Source organism: Chanodichthys erythropterus, chromosome 17 (genome assembly GCF_024489055.1).
Source record: "Chanodichthys erythropterus isolate Z2021 chromosome 17, ASM2448905v1, whole genome shotgun sequence".
NCBI lineage: Eukaryota > Metazoa > Chordata > Actinopteri > Cypriniformes > Xenocyprididae > Chanodichthys > Chanodichthys erythropterus.
Genome location: NC_090237.1, coordinates 35,325,448 through 35,343,044, shown reverse-complemented (window position 1 = coordinate 35,343,044; position 17,597 = coordinate 35,325,448). Strand labels below are relative to the sequence as shown.

Genomic DNA, 17,597 nt, shown 5'->3' with positions numbered 1-17,597 from the left:
AGATATTGTTGAAAAGTCATTATTTTGTTTTTTTTGGTGAACAAAAAGTATTCTCGTCACTTTATAATATTAAGGTAGAACCACTGTAGTTACATGAACTGGAACATAATTTACCACTTTACTTACAAAAATATTGATCTGCAACATGAGAGCTTCACAACGTGTGCGTGTTGTGTTCAAACTGGCATGTCAACTCAATGCACATGCTCAATATACACACGAGATCTGGCATTGTTGCGTGAACACATTTTGGATAATATTATTTTGAAAATAAAATGGAAATTGTTTTTTTGTTTTTTTTTGCACAAACAAAGCACTCACGTCATGTTGCTTCACAAAATTGAGCTTAAGCCACTAGCTTAAATGTACTTTTAAGATTTTAAGTACACTACAGGTGCATATTCAGTTCAATTAATTGCAAGTGCACTTAATCGAATTGAATATGCACCTGTAGTGTACTTTAAGTCTTACAATGTTCAATGATATTCTTTAATAATGCACTGTTCATGCTTTACTTCCCAATGGAGTGAAGAAAAAGAAGTTTTTCTTCACTTCATTGGGAAGTAAAGCATGAACAGTGCATTATTAAAGAATATCATTGAAGATTGTTCAATTGATATAAACTGGGTTAATTAAAAGCGATCTCTCCAGATAAGCAAACGGAACGATCATAATATCCCACTTTCTCTTCCATGAGAGGATATTCCACAATCCCCCACTGTTCCCAAGTCGGTCATAACTCTGAAATTAGGAAAAAACTAATTCATCTGTAAGCCTATAACACTTAATTACTGGGCAGTCCTCTGACAATCGTGTTTTCAAGGCCTGTTTGACTTTGAGTAAACAAAACCAGGACATGTATTGAATGACTCTAACCATTTATATGTAGGCTGCACGCTTCAAATGGCTTTACGGGAAAGCCATCATTCAAGAAGGTGCTTAATAGAACAATTTATCAAACCTTTGATAATAGAGCACCACAATGCATGGCATGGAACAAAACACGAGGTCATTCAGGCTGTGTTTGCAGGATTTCATCATCCAGCAATTTCTGCTTGTGTCTTTGTTTACACTTTATGACGTGTCTCTCTTTAAGAGCCAATAAAAACTGAAACCAAGTAGACTTTTCACATTCAGATCATGCCTCCAACATGCTCCTGTTGCATTGTTTTCACCCTTTAATGAGTCTGCACATATTGAGTTTACAACAAAAACAGCACTCAGGCGCTAACTGAAAACAAATATGTAGATTTCACGTGGTGTTATTGCTCATAAATTAAAGACCCCTGTGGTGAACATCAAGTTTTTAATATGTTTATATGTCTATGTAGTGTTTTTAATATGCTTCAAGACAACCCATGTGCAAATTAATGAGTCAGCACCATTGCTGAGTATTTTATGTTTGAAAATGCAGTAAACCAAAGACGTAACAGACTACCTTGTAACCAATCACAACAACGTGCCGGCAGGCTTTAGCATATCATTAACTATGACTCTGAAGCAGGAAAGTCTCGAGAAAAGCCAGGCTATCCCGGTATATTTTCTGTTGATATGAAAATTGTGTAGATTAATATAGCGAGTCTATTACGAAGTTATGATGAACTATATGCCTTTCTCCACTGACGTTCTGAGAACAGGAACAGTGTGTGTAACATTAACAACATATTATTAGCTGTTTGATAATCATATTAATTAATGACAGAACCGTCGCAAGGGCTGTGCCAAGTGTGCGAGCGCATAGCGGCTCACGCCAAAGTAAAGTGACAGCTGACTTGAAGTAAAGCAAATAAAGTTCATGTTTTTGTCCTTCGAAATATTTTAATATTATGAAACATAGCTAAAACAATATTGCTCTGAGCGTGTGCGTGTGACTGTGATTCATGTGCATATGTCAGTCAGTTCTGGGAGAGCTATTCAGTCCATTATAAATTCTGATTTTGGCCACCTCAGGAACGGATCAAACCATAGATATTAGTCTACCTGAAAAGTTCAAGTAAATACACTGTAAATCCACGCTCATTCAAGGATGTGCATTTATTTCATGTACAGAAAAGGCACGGGCACCTGCAGGATTTCATCTGAAAACTCCTAAAAGCAACGGAATTGTCAAACATCCATTTAGCACATGTTCACAGAGGAAAACGGCTGCTTGTTCTTGATACTGTCTGCTTTACTGAGAGCACTCCAAACGAATGCAAGTGGATTCAGACAGTTTTATTTAAAAAATATGAGCAGTTCAGTTGCACAGCTGTTAAACTGAATATACGAAGCGAAGCAAGCTTTTTTCTTAAATATCCACAACACAAACAACAAACTGCTCGACACTATAGCAACACTAGACTCTCCGAGCTGGTGTGAGCGAGTGGAGGCGGGGCTAATTTGCATATTCATTGATCCGTGTATATTAAATGAAGCAAGGGTGTAGAGTTACATTCTATTTTAAAGTCTGCGTGAACCTGAAGTTGCAAACGACTTTTCTCCAGTGTTGTGACGTATTTCCAAGTGAAACAGAATATTGAACAGAGGGCAGAGTTTTACTTTAGCGCTCCTCCTCTCCATCTCACGTTCTCCTTCTCTCCATATCTTGCTCATAGCAGACTAACGGTTGCAGAGGAATGGTTTACACATTTTCAACCCAAATCAGAGAAGGAACACCATTCCAGATCAGAAGTAACTTAACTTGCAAGTGTTTTAACTTGCACGGATTAACTGTTTACCACAAGACTATGCACTAACAAATAGGGTCAATTTTGATTTCATGTGTACTTTAAGCTATGAAGAAATCTTTTTCACTTGATTTTTTATTTTTTTTTAATATGTAATTTTGGTGATCAAAGATGAGTTTTAAGTGATAAAATAATTGACTACAGGGGGACTCTAATGAAAAATGATCAAAGACCACCATTTACAGCAGATTCTTACAATAAAAATGAGCCCCAAAACAACATAATCCTTTGTGTGAATCATCAGATATTACTCACAGAGTGATGTAACATATTAGGCTAAAAACATGTCTCTTATCTTGCAATGTGATATCCAATGTTTCCGGAACCGTCCATGCTTGTTTTCCAATGTGAAATAACACAAAATTTATAAATTGTAAAGCTTAGAAACTCAGCATTTTAATGGATCTAACACTCTTCAAGATCTAACAAGATCACTCTTTCAGTAGGAAAAAAATATCCCACCTTTAATAGTCAATCATATTTACAGTATAAACCTTGTCAGTGAACTATGAGGGTAAAAAAAAAAAAAAAAAAACAGAAAAATAATAATCGTTCATTAATCGTAATTGAGGTAAAATGTTCAATTAATCGAGGTTTTGATTTTAGGCCATAATTGTCCAGCCCTACTTGCATCGATCACAAGATATTCCTCATGAAAGAACGATTTTAAAAATGCCCATTAGGGGGGTGTCAAGGGCTAAAAAAGGCTACATTGGTTCCAAATGCTGTAACTTTTGAGTACTTGCTATCACCACAAAATTCAGCTCACAAGTAGGAGAGCTTCATCAAAAAAAGAATCTTCCTCCTATCTTATTTCCTTCCTGAATTGTTGCATGTCAAATAAGAAAGATATGTACAATTATAATAAAAATTATATATATTTGTCTTTTCTCAGCAGTTTTTTAGCAAGAGAATGTCCAAATGTACTTTATATTTTCTAAACATTTAGAAAGAGTTCTATCAAAGAATACCTACCATTACCATACACTCTCCTTGCTAAAGTTTTGGAGTTACAAGTCTTTAATTTTGTGTATGTCATTCAGAAAAAAACTCTAAAAATGCCTTCAGGTCTTAAAGGGTTAAGTTTTCTGGATAGATATTGGTGTAAACTTTTGGTGTTTCCTTTCTGTTGAAAGGAAAACCTGATGCCTCACTTTATGATTATGTATTTTGCAAGAATACTCCCAGATTTAGACCAAAACAATGTCTAGATAAACAAGACAAATTCTAGAAAACAAAGTATATAAATCATCTTGATATTTTCCTAAAAAAAATTTAAATTCTATAAAATGTGTTCTCTTAACAGAAGATTTCAGAATTATACAATCGGTAAAGCGCTCATCTGTGTCTATGAGTAGAGATACTGTATAGATGCATCGACCTCAAGTGGTGTCAAACAGTGAAGTCCCAAGAGGCCAATATAAGGGTAGGGAACAAAGAACCAGAACTGACCTGTTGACTGCAAGTACTTCCGTCTGTTACAAAAGCTGAGGATACAGTGCAAACCATGTGGTTTTTATTTCTGTACTAAGAGATATTTTTCCTAAATGATCAATAATTGTGAAAAAATGCACTCATTTGTACACAGTGGTGCCATAAAGTATTTGAAAACTTTAGCAACTATTAAAAATTAATTTCAGCAGATATCAAGACATGTGGCATCTGCAAATAAATCTTTTCTGAGTCATTTTAAACCATGTAAACTTTTTTTTGTTAAGAAGGTATGAGTACACTCACTGGCCACTTTATTACGTATTCGTATTCAGGATATATTGAATAGGGAAAGGCGTAGGACATACAGTGTAAGCTTTTTGAATACTATGAAAGTGCAGTTTTGGCGGAAGTAGTGTTGTCAAAAGTACCGGTACTTCAGTAACAAGTTGGTACTGAAATTTTGAAAATGTGACGATACCTGCATTTCTGTAGCAACGGTATTTCCGAGTATCCGGGTATATTCAGTACTGACCGGGCTGTGCCAGTATTTACGTGAAAATGACACGTGTAAAGCCCAAAGCTTTGTTTACAGAAGAAATAATAGGTTAGCAATTAAATGTGACATCACAGCCATAGACACAATTTGCCGTATAAGAGAGGTACGTGAGTCCATAAATTTGAGCTTTGTATTCTGTTTTGCGAATCGCGATCTGGTCACCCAATAAGCAGAGAATTGAACAATATTCCATTAGTTATTCCACTAAACATGGAATCTCAAATCTTCACTCATGCAGGGGATTACAGACGTTTCTTCCTTTGGTTCATTTTTAATCAGGCCTATTATATTCGCATTTTTTACTGAAGGACAGAAACCTTTTTGCTTGCATGTCAATTTCTATTTAACACAGTTTGTGCTTGTTATTAGGCTTTATAAGACGCGTCAAGTTTTTTTGTATAACGCGTTTCACACACACACACCAGTGATTTTTACTTTCACTTTCTCTGGCAGCGCAAAATCAAACATGAATGTCTGAAGATAAAAGCTCTTCAGATCTTTTTTTACAACGTGTCAGTTGCTTGTAACATCAGGAGATAACATATTATTAAAGAGAAATGAGCTCTTTCCTGCTCGTGTCCCTTATCCCTCTCAAAGCGCAGATCGGCTATATGACGCTAAATAAAAAATATAAAACAACTGTTTTTTTTAAATGATATTTAACTTTCTTATTATTTAGGTTACTATTATTTACTGATGTTTATTTCAGGCTGTAGTGTGTCGTTTCACTGACGGAATAGCTAGAATAAACATGCACATCTGGTACAAAATGGACGTTTGAGCATTTGTTTATTTATTTTTTTTATCATATTTAATGTCTTTAAAATAGGCTAGTTAAATAAAATAGTAAACTATTTCCAACAGATTTTCCTGTGGTACTGAAATTGGTACAGATAACTGTAAAATTTTAATGGTATTGGTACTGACTACTGGAATTTTGGTACCGTGACAACACTAGGCGGAAGCACTTGGAAGGCGATCATTTGTTTATCATACATTAGACTTGTGCCGATATTCGGTAATGTGATAAATCGCGATAATGAATATGCACAATATTGTAATCATCGGCACTTCAGAATACCGTAAATAATAATTTATTACCAATTATTAATTTTTTATAAGGCAATTAAGAATACTTTTCCCATCAATCGTATAAAATGCACAACACCGCTGTATTCTGCGTCAAAAGAACACGCGCTCAGATGTAAACAATCCCAAAGTGCAGGAGAAGCACATGGCGGAACCAGTGAAGGAGACGAGCTGAATGAAAGTGAACGTTCACTCTCTGACAGCAGAGGGCGCTGATGGAACAGCAGCGTGCAGCGGTTACCACAGAAACCGTGCAAACAAAGTAACTGCGTTAGCGAAGTTTTTAAAATGCTTCAAACAGCCATTCATTTTTTTGTAATCTCAGTGTTGTTCATCACAGCACCAAATACTGAATACTTAAAAAAGACTTAAAAGGATATTTATTTTCAAACCTAAACATTTTTATGGCTGTTTCTCAATTCCAAGAACGCAGAGAACAGACTTGCGTTCTCGTGGAGTCCGGTCTTGCCAGGCGACCTTGAAAGAACGATCTCGGAAGGACGCTAGGACAGAGAACGGATCATTTGAGAATTGAGATGTGCTGCGATCTTGTTGCTCAACTGACCAACTGACCGTCCCAGCATATTATAAGTGGCTAATGCACAGTAAATACAACATAACATCACAAACAAATGTCATAACCTGTTCAAAAAAAATATTTCATATAATTATAGACATTGTTTTCATATAATTATCTTTTTATTTCACCGCGTGTATTTATGAAAATGAGTAGCCTTTGGCGGTTATGCTTTGTCAATGTTAAGATTATTTTTTATATGTCAATAAAAATACTGCAGGCTTTCTTCAGGTTATCATTTTATTTAATTTAAGCAAAACAAACGGTTTACTTTCACGAGCCGTCACGTATTTGCGAGCTTGTAGCTGGAATCTCACGAGAACTTCAAAGCTTACAGGCTTCCGTACGTTGACCGCCGCAGCGTCTTCTGGGATTTTTAACGGTTCGATTCCCTCAAGTTTGCATTCTATGCATCCTCGATATCAAGAACACATCCGGGTACTTTCATGCGTCCTCCGTTCTTGCATTCTTGAGTATTGGAATGAACTTCGACGGTTGATGATGACGTAAAGCAAGAACACAAGGACGCAAGATCGCTGAAGAACGCATATTGAGAAACAGCCTATATTTTAATCTGGACACCAACATGCCCTAATGATTAGAAATGTTCTGATTATTTGTTATTGTTCAGTAAAACTTTGAAAACATACAGCTTCATTAGTTAACATGTTAATTCATTATCACTAAACTGACAATAAAAATACTTAAAAAGTATTAATTATTATTAATTAATGTTAATTTCTTAGTTACTATTTAATAACATTACTAAAATCAAAATAACTTATTTAATGGACCTGAGATAAAACTAACAATGATCAGTTGTGTTTCTAAACTAACATTAACAACAAATAACACTTTATGTAACAAATGTAGCTATTGCTCAATCTTAGTTAATGCATTAAATAGGCTATAAAGAACAACAGATAACACTTTACTCTAATTCTTTTGCATTTTAATCTGTTTGAAAATTTCAGTCAGAGTTGTTTTTGTTTTATTACAAAAAGAGTTCTTAAACCTGTTAAACTATGACAAAAATGGTTTTGCAACTTATTTTAATATCGTGATAATACCGTATACCGTGATAAAAGCTTCATCAATCAATCGCAACATGAAAATTTGATACCGTCATATGCCTAATATACATTTATATATATTTTTTTAAAATGACAGATCGTTTCGCTAGATAAGACCCTTATTCCTCGTCTGGTATCGTTTAAAGCCCTTTGAAGCTGCAACAAAACGTTTGAAGGCCATTGAAGTCCACTATAAGGAGAATAATACTGGAATGTTTTCATCAAAAACCTTAATTTATTTTCGACTGAAGAAAGAAGGACATGGACATATTGGATGACATGGGGGTGAGTAAATTATCAGAAAAATTTTATTTGAAAGTGGACTAATCCTTTAACCCAGCAGCTCATCAGACCTTATCGTGTTTTATATTGTTATTAGTAATAGAATTAGTAGTAGTATTATCATATCAGTATTATTGTTTTATTTTTTTTACACTGACTAACAAGAGCCACCATCAGCCCTAAGTTCTATAAATATGCATTCAAATATGCATTCATTCATGGTTACAGCACATTTTAGTTCTAATTACTTATATATGTACACTTTTAACATAGAATATAAGTCTTGTGAGTAAACTAAAAAATCTTTGAACACGGCATGGTTGTTGGTGCCAGGCGGGCTGGTCTCAGTATTTCAGAAACTGATAATCTATTGGGATTGTCATGTACAACTACAGTATCTCTAGTGCTTACATAGAATGATCCAAAAAAAGAGAAAATATCCAATGAGCGGCAGTTTCTGTTGGCGAAAATGCCTTGTTGATGCCATGGCCAGACTGGTTTGAGCTGAAAGAACTCAAATAAGCACTAGTCTCAACCGAGGTCTGCAAAGAGCATCTCTGAACATACAAAACGTACTGCACATTTTGGAGGTCTCCCTCATTTAACACACCCGATTTAACTCATCAGCTTATTAGTATAGATTGCAAGACTTGAATTGGGTGTGTTCAATGAGGGAGGCATACAAAATGTGCAGTGGTGGGGGGTCCCCAGGACAGATTTGAGAAGCACCTTTGGGATGTGGTGGAACAGGAGATTCGCATCATGATTGTTCAGCCGACGAATCTGCAGCAACTGTGTGATGCTATCATGTCAATATGGAGCAAAATCTCGGGAGAATGTTTCCAGCACCTTGTTGAATCCATACTACGAAGAATTAAGGATGTTCTGAAGGCAATGGCAGTTCCAACCCAATACTAGCAAGGTGTACCTAATAAATTGGCCGGTAAGTGTATATATTCTTTTCTTTGAATTAAATTCCATGTGGTCTGACATTGTAATGCAATTGCATTCAAACATTGTCCAATGTGACTTACGAATGAAAATACTTCTTGGAGGGACTGTATGGAAATGTGTATTTAAAAAAAAAAAAAAAAAAAAAAATCAGATGTCACTGAATCACCACCTCCTCCTAAGTTACATTTAGTTTTGTTATATTTTTAAAAGACCTTTAAAATAATCATGTGCCTGCCTGCAGGGCCCTTTTTAATTAAACAGACACCCCCATCTCTCCCTCACACACCCACAGTAATCACATCATATCAGTGTGTTGATGTCATTCTCTGGGGAATTGGTCTGACACATGTCCCTATGTGTATTAGACAGATTATAAGATTTATGATGTGGGCGTAGTTAATACAACCCATAAAACTTACTGCAATTTGCGAAGAAATTTTGGATTCTGCCTCCGATGAGCTATGGCCTTTATGTTCACCATTCACTCTGCTGTATTCAGGAGGTTGCTGGGAGGCAGATCTATTGCCCTTGGTCTTCCTGTTCCCGGGGCCCTGATGGACGATGTTTAAGAGCTGCAGTGTGCTCTCATGTTCCCGGTCTGAATTTTCCGCCTGACCACGCTCATAGCGGTCCTGGCAGGTGGAGTGATGCCGCCGGCAAAGCTCTATTCTGGCACGCAAGCGCTCTACTATGGCGCTGTGGAGCTGAGGAACGGCTGATCCTCTTGAAGTGGCGATTGGTGTGATTGATCCTCCCATCCCGACGCCCAACATGGGTGCAAAACCACTTGGGGTGGCCTGGGTCGGAGCTGCCTCTCCCATGACCTTTAGTTCCCCTCTTCTTTAACCCTTTAATGGTCACAAAAAAAAACAACTAAATTATTAATTTTTAATTAAGTAATAAAACTTTTGTGCAATATGTATGTGGAATAAATCAAATATGCTCAAAAATTACCCAGGCATCCACATTCTGCAAAAAAATACTTTTATAGTCATAAACTAAAATGCATGTTTGAGCTGTTTTTATTTATATATAGGCTATATATATATATATATATATATATATATATATATATATATATATATATATATATAGCCGATGTTGTGAATTTATATACTTGCATTTGTCATTATATCATTAATATTTTACAAAGATCAAACTCAAATCAAATCACAACATTTTTGACCCGCGAATGTCGCGTTTTGCCCGTCATTAAATGGCGCACCTGAGACGGTTAGTGCATCGCATTACGTTTTCATCAACTTATGTTATAAAATTTACTGTAGCAATGTGGTCAATCAGTTTTTTTTTTTTTTGTTTTTTTTTTTTTCCTGTTTGTCATTTGTACAAAATCTCATGTTACAAATCATGACGGCATCGACGGCCATTGCTAGACTAAGACACTTTTCTCCGCTCCTCAAATACATATAACATTAGCCTTTATAGTGTTTCTTGAATAGAGAAAATGCTGTACTTATTCAAACGACCAGTTATTTATTTACCCTTGAATAGCAAACAAGCAGAGACGATGCAAACCGCACGTGAAGAACTTCTTTCGCTGTAGAGAGGCGGGTGGAGTTATGACGTTAGACCCACAGCCAATAGACATACGAGGTTAAGTCACATGCTGTTTTTTTAAGCCACAGGCAGATTTCCAATAAAAGGTGACCAATAGTTATAATCTATTAAAAAATAAAATTAAAATGACGAAATATGTTTTAATAAAATGTTTTATTAATTTATAAAATAATTGTCTTACAGAGTTTTATCATTAGGCTAGTGAAATAATAATAATATTAATAATAATTAAAAATATATATTATTTATCCTCATTGTAATTGTAACTTCAGGAGAAATAACAAATCCATCCATAAATCCATAAAATGATAGCAATCTAATAACACAACACGTTTTTTTAAATAAATAAATAAAAAAATAGGCTAAATAACATTAATGTAGCGTCCATGTGCTTGATTAACTTTCACCAAAGTTCCAAAGAGAAAACGTTATAGTGCAAACTGTTATTTATATTTAAACATTATCCTCGTAAAAGTCAAAAATAAACTATTTTAAAACTATTTTGAAGTTTGGTGAATTTTTCAAGAAACGCTGGCTTTGTCGTGTTAATTTGTTACACAGTTAATATAGCTAACGTTTGCGCTATTTACCTTACTTAAATGTTTCGACGTTATTCCAGCCAAATGATGTTTAGGAAACGTTTTAGAAAACACATTTGTTTGTCATATACAAACTCAATAGAAGTACGCGAAATTACTAACGTTTGAATTTCTTATTGATCTGACACAGACCTCCTAACAAAATGCACATGGAATTAAAATGTGATTGCTATCGCATATTATTAAAACACTATGCATTATTACTTTCCAGTGCACGGGGGTGTCTTGCAGCTTGCCAGTTTGCCAAAATCGCAGCGTGCGCTCATTCAACTCCATGCAAGGTGTAACAAATCCACAATGTGCTATCAGAAGGCTTTACACAGTTCTGCACCATGGAATAAACGCAATCACGCTAGTGCATGCGGCTTTCGGTCATACCCCAAAGCACATATGGCTATAACCCAGGGTCTCTGTCAGCTGACAAATAATACTCGCAATTATAATCCATTTACTTGAAGGTAGAAATCCGCAAACTTCGAGAGAGTTCAGGCAGTGTACAGGCACTTTCCATCATTGTCATCATTGACGCTGTTTACGGTTCCTTAAGGTGATTCCCAAAACAAACTAAATAAAACTCGAGCTGCAGGGCGACTGGACTGGCGTTATCCGCGCAGTGGATTGTCAGCAGTCCGAGCGCGTACGAGGTTAGTCCGGAGAGGCTGGCTTACCGCAGGCTGACTACAGACTCTCATTGTAAAAGCAGATCCCTCATGCTGTAAAGAAATCCTGCGATTGGTGAGCTGTCATTTTGCAGGCTCTAGTGGTCCAAGCATTGAACTACATGAAAGCAACTTGAGGGGGTTTGAATGCGAGCCACAGACTGAACCAATATGAGTGGAGGAGGTTGTTATTTTTGATGTGGCTATGTTGAACTCGTTACATTTAAGGATTCTTTATAGCTTATTAGGGAGAACGGCTAGACGTCACTATACACAGCAAACATGCTCTTTCTTGTTCTTCTGCTGCTTTCACTATCCCGATCTCGTGCATTATGGAGCCATGATTTAACAGAAGTTTCCACTTAGGATGCTGCGTCCTGGCTGCTTGTAAAGTGATAGAAAAAAAAGAAAAAAAAAAAAAAACTGAAATGCTAACATAAAAAACCCTTTCCCAAGGGTTAGGACATTTCCACCTCAGCGAACAAAGAATATTATGAGAACCTCTAAATTCACTTTAACTGGAGAAAATTTAGCAAACACAGTGAGTATTTGTGTTTGCGCTCTGGAGAATGCCAATTAATGTTTCTATTTACAACATGATTTTGCAGCGGTGAGCAATGTAGCCAATGACAGGCATGTTAGCTGATCTCTTGAACGTAATGGCCAATCAGGGGTGTTTAAGTTGAAGGGTTAGTTTACCCATTTATTACTTACCCTCGTGTCGTTCCACACCCTAGACCTTCGTTAATCTTCGGAACACAAATTAAGATATTTCTGTTGAAATCCAATGGCTCCATGAGGCATGCATAGGAAGTAATGACATTTCCTCTCTCAAGATCCATTAATGTACTAAAAACATATTTAAATCAGTTCATGTGGGTACAGTGGTTCAATATTAATATTATAAAGCGACAAGAATATTTTTGGTGCGCCAAAAAAAAATAAATAAATAAAAATAAGGACTTATATAGTGATGGCTGATTTCAAAACACTGCTTCAGGAAGCTTGGGAACATTATGACATTTTTAAAATGTTGTTTATGATCTTTTACTGACTGCTTTCACTACATTGCAAAAAAAAAAAAAAAAAAAAAATCAAGAGTCAAAAATCTTAAAATAAGCCAATAAATCTTTTTTCTTCTAAGATAAATAAACTAGAATTAAAAGTTTACGATTCATTTGCTTGTTTTTAAATATTCTTTTTAAAGTGTATGTTATATTTTGACACAGTCCATCCTGAAACCAGAAATTTCAAGCCATACTTTCTTATTTTAAGAGCATGATGTTTCTTATTTTTAGAAAACAATGTTAGGATATTCTGACACAAAGAATTAAAAAAAAAAAAAAAAAAAATATATATATATATATATATATATATATATATATATATATATATATATATATATATATATATATATATATACTTTACATTGTTTAACTTCATTTAAACCAAATGAGAAACAAGAAAGTAGCAAATCAGAGAAACATATTTTATTCTGTGCTGACAACAGTGTGAATTTATATTGAGATGTCTTGTACAGCAAAAAGTATCTCATAAATTAAACATAAAGGTTTTTTTTTTTTTTTTTTTTTTTTAACAATGTCAGTGATAAGTCTTTGATTGTATACCAAATGTAAAAAAATGTAGTCCCATCTACGTAATTATGGTTGAAGAATAAGGATCTTTGGTCCTATGTACAGTGGGTATGGAAAGTATTCAGACACCCTTAATTTTTTCACTCTTTGTTATATTGCAGCCTTTTGCTAAAATCATTTAAAATCATTTTTTTTCCTCATTAATGTACACACAGCACCCAATATCACATGGTCCTAAGTATTCAGACCCTTTGCTGTGACACTCATATATTTAACTCAGGTGCTGTCTATTTCTTCTGATCATCCTTGAGATGGTTCTACACCTTCATTTGAGTCCAGCTGTGTTTGATTACTGATTGGACTTGATTAGGAAAGCCACACACCTGTCTATATAAGACCTTACAGCTCACAGTGCATGTCAGAGCAAATGAGAATCATGAGGTCAAAGGAACTGCTTGAAGAGCTCAGAGACAGAATTGTGGCAAGGATCTGGCCAAGGTTACAATAAAATTTCTACTGCACTTAAGGTTCCTAAGAGCACAGTGGCCTCCATAATCCTTAAATGGATGTTTGGGACGACCAGAACCCTTCCTAGAGCTGTCTGTCCGGCCAAACTAAGCTACTGGGGGAGAAGAGCCTTGGTGAGAGAGGTAAAGAAGAACCCAAAGATCACTGTGGCTGAGCTCCAGAGATGCAATCGGGAGATGGGAGAAAGTTGTAGAAAGTCAACCATCACTGCAGCCCTCCACCAGTTGGGGCTTTATGGCAGAGTGGCCCGACGGAAGCCTCTCCTCAGTGCAAGACACATGAAAGCCCGCCTGAAGGACTCCAAGATGGTGAGAAATAAGATTCTCTGGTCTGATGAGACCAAGATAGAACTTTTTGGCCTTAATTCTAAGTGGTATGTGCGGAGAAAACCAGTTACTGCTCATCACCTGTCCAATACAGTCCCAACAGTGAAGCATGGTGGTGGCAGCATCATGCTGTGGGGGGTGTTTTTCAGCTGCAGGGACAGGATGACTGGTTGCAATCGAGGGAAAGATGAATGCGGCCAAGTACAGGGATGTCCTGGACGAAAACCTTCTCCAGAGTGCTCAGGACCTCAGACTGGGCCGAAGGTTTACCTTCCAACAAGACAATGACCCTAAGCACACAGCCAAAATAACGAAGGAGTGGCTTCACAACAACTCCGTGACTGTTCTTGAATGGCCCAGCCAGAGCCCTGACTTAAACCCAATTGAGCATCTCTGGAGAGACCTAAAAATGGCTGTCCACCAACGTTTACCATCCAACCTGACAAACCTGGAGAGGATCTGCAAGGAGGAATGGCAGAGGATCCCCAAATCCAGGTGTGAAAAACTTGTTGCATCTTTCCCAAAAACACTCATGGCTGTATTAGATCAAAAGGGTGCTTCTACTAAATACTGAGCAAAGGGTCTGAATACTTAAGAACATGTGATATTTCAGATTTTCTTTTTTAATAAATCTGCAAAAATGTCAACAATTCTGTGTTTTTCTGTCAATATGGGGTGCTGTGTGTACATTAATGAGGGAAAATGGCTAATGGCTGCAATATAACAAAGAGTGAAAAATTTAAGGAGGTCTGAATACTTTCTGTACCCACTGTATGTGTCACTTTTGATTCATTGCATCACTGGTGTTTCTGTATTTTGTTTGTCACATTAAATAAAATGTGTAATGGTAATGGTAATAATTTTACATTCATTAAATTCTGCTATGAATTCAGATGAAGAATTAAGATTTAAAGGATTGCATCATTACTTGTTTATAACTGTTTTTCAAATATTTTCATTGTTATAGCAAATACATGGTTGCGCAATTGAATTAATATCATTCAATCACACTTTTAACTAACCTGATAAAAAAAAAAAAAACACAATCTCCTTATTTTTTTGCATTATCATTATTTTTTTCTGTAACTCTGACTGCATGTGCTGAAAAATTTGAGAAATAATATTTCATAAAAAACGTTTAAAAATGCCAGAGAAGTAAGGTAACACCAGTGACAAAAACATGGGTACATGCAGTGTTTAAATAAATGCGCACACACACACACACACACACACACAAAACATTAAGCTGCCATTTATGTGTATTCATAAAGTCAAAGTGTAATATAATAATGTGGTCTAAGTTTAAATGTTAGAAAAAGAAATACATTTTAAGACATTTTTCCATACCAAAAGTGGAACATTTTGCAAAAAGGCCTAAAACTGTATGTTTTATGGAGAAATATGGATGGGAAAATGAAGACTCTTATCTTTTAAGCTTTTCTCTAACTGTTTCGGGAAAAGTTTCAAAGCATCAAGAGTGTTGAAAACAGTGCCATCTTGAGGCAGGTAACATTTACAGCAGCCATGAACCTGAGTGCGCAGTTTTATCCATTAGGCAGAAATAAAAGCCTGATGACGCTAAATGTGTTTAGTTTTCTGATTATAATTCACATATTCAAGTGTGGCAATAAATTAAATGTAACAAAAAAAAAAAAAAACAATAATTATAGTAATTATAATACAGAGTGGTTTGAGGCAACTGAATGGTGCTGTAATTATTTTATTGCTTTTATGCTAAGTTACAGCTTTTTAGTGATTATTTAAAGGATTATTCTAAAGGAAGTGCCCTTTGCACGCTTTATACTGTCATGAACAAAAGAAGAAAGACAAGTCGAGTAAAAAATAATCAGTCTTTATTTCAGATCATGAGCAGGGGGCAAACAGGTATAAAGAGAACAGTCACGGAGAAACGTGCTGGCAGACTTATCTGGTGGTAATGCAATCTTTGTGTGCAGGTGTGGTGAAGACAGTCATGACTGGGCAGAAGATCCAGCGGGGAGACAACGAGAGGAACAGAGGGCAGATGATAGCTGCGTCTCATTTCAGAAGCTGTGTCCTCCGGAGGTCGAATTTGAAGGCTGCATACGTCATCAAGGATGTCTTAAGAAAAGTAACCTTAATAAAATTGACTGATATTCATTGTGAGGTGTAAAATACTGTAATTTTTTTCTTACTTTGCAATCTAATGATTATTTTTCTCAAATGAGACTGCCTTGATGATGCATGCAGCCTTCAAATGCCGTCTTCAAAGGGGGCAGCCCTTTGAAGCAGTCGATGCATGAAGCACAGTCGATGAATCAGGATCGGCAGTTAAGTACTCAGGTGAGTAGCAAAGGTGTATCTGTGAAGTCGTGAGACGAGACCAGACAAAGTGGTAACACAGGGGTTTTTGAATGGTGTCTTGATGAGGGCTGGGAACAAAAACATGATTTTAATCTTATAAATTGTTGTGTTTTGTTGGTGTGCTAAGCTAACATGCTAACGAGCCCAGAGATGCACCTGTTCTGAGCAAATGTAATGCAAATAAATGATTTTGAATGGTAAAGCTCAGTTTTTTTTTTTTTTTTTTTTCTCTTTTCCAGAAGTGAATTAGATACAGTTTCAAGGTGAAGTGAGAAGTTTGATGAAAGAAATGAGGGATTCAATATTCTTGAATAGAACATTGTCAGTAATTATAATAGAGACAAAAGAAAAGAATAATTAGAGCCATAAGCAGGCCGGAGAGGTGTGAATGTGTTCAGGGGAGACTGAAACTGAATGGGGCAGTTTGCACCACATAGCAAACGAGACAATACACTTGAATAGATGCTTAGATAATGACAATAAACATCAGTTAGCATTTTAGAGACTTTTCAAAATAAAATCACATGACATGGTCTTGAAAAACATTTAATAAAACTCAGAGTTTTAGACTCGTCATCTTCAGATTTGAACTATAACATGTTCAGACATGTGGCTTTAGCTGCAGTGCATTTCTAGATTGCTATAAGGTCAACTTCACTTTTATTTCCACAAAGATATTTCATAAAAATACATTTCTAATAACTTTTCAAAACTTTGAAGCTATTTTTAACTATGTTCTTCATTTTGACAATAATTAATCATGACTTTACAATAAACTGCAAAGTGTCTGCTTTCAAATGAGACCTACTTATGCTTTTAGTGCAAAGGGTTCATGAACTGTATCTGTTTTAGTTTTGGTATGTAATTTCTTGGGATTTTCCAAATGCGGGGGTGGCTAACAGGTTAAAAACAACTCAAGTTGGGTCGAAAATGGACAAACCCAGTGTGTCACAGATCCTTTGTTTCCCTGGACTTCATTTCTCATGATCCTCCTGTTCTCCACACCTGCACTCACTTCCCTCGTCTTCTCCCCATCATCATGGATCACCTGCACCTGGACTCTATTATCAGCACTCCCTTTATATTGCACTCACTCCCTTCACTCCTTGTCCGTTCTCTGTTGTGTTAAGTGTATGTTTGGTGTCTCCTTGCCTGAGATTATTAAAGTGGTGTCTATATTGTGGAAATCCGTATCTGCCTCATCTCTCTACCAGCTACACGTAACAGAAGAACGGACCTTTAAACCGCAGGATTTCCACAAGAAAAATTGATCCTTTC

General features: G+C 36.0%; 1 protein-coding gene across 3 annotated transcripts in view; it reads right to left on the bottom strand.

Moving 5' to 3' along the window:
• Window positions 1–11,604, bottom strand: part of zmp:0000001236 (mastermind-like protein 2) — a 97,652-nt gene extending 86,048 nt beyond the window's left edge. The window contains exons 1-2 of one of the 3 annotated variants that reach the window (XM_067366081.1): window positions 11,537–11,604; window positions 9,111–9,539 (exon numbers count right to left, since the gene is read on the bottom strand). In XM_067366081.1, the coding sequence (XP_067222182.1) occupies window positions 9,111–9,512 (402 nt within the window). In that variant the 5' untranslated portion in view covers window positions 9,513–9,539; window positions 11,537–11,604. The other 2 variants (XM_067366079.1, XM_067366080.1) reach the window with 2 other exon arrangements.
• Window positions 11,605–17,597: the final 5,993 nt, after the last annotated feature.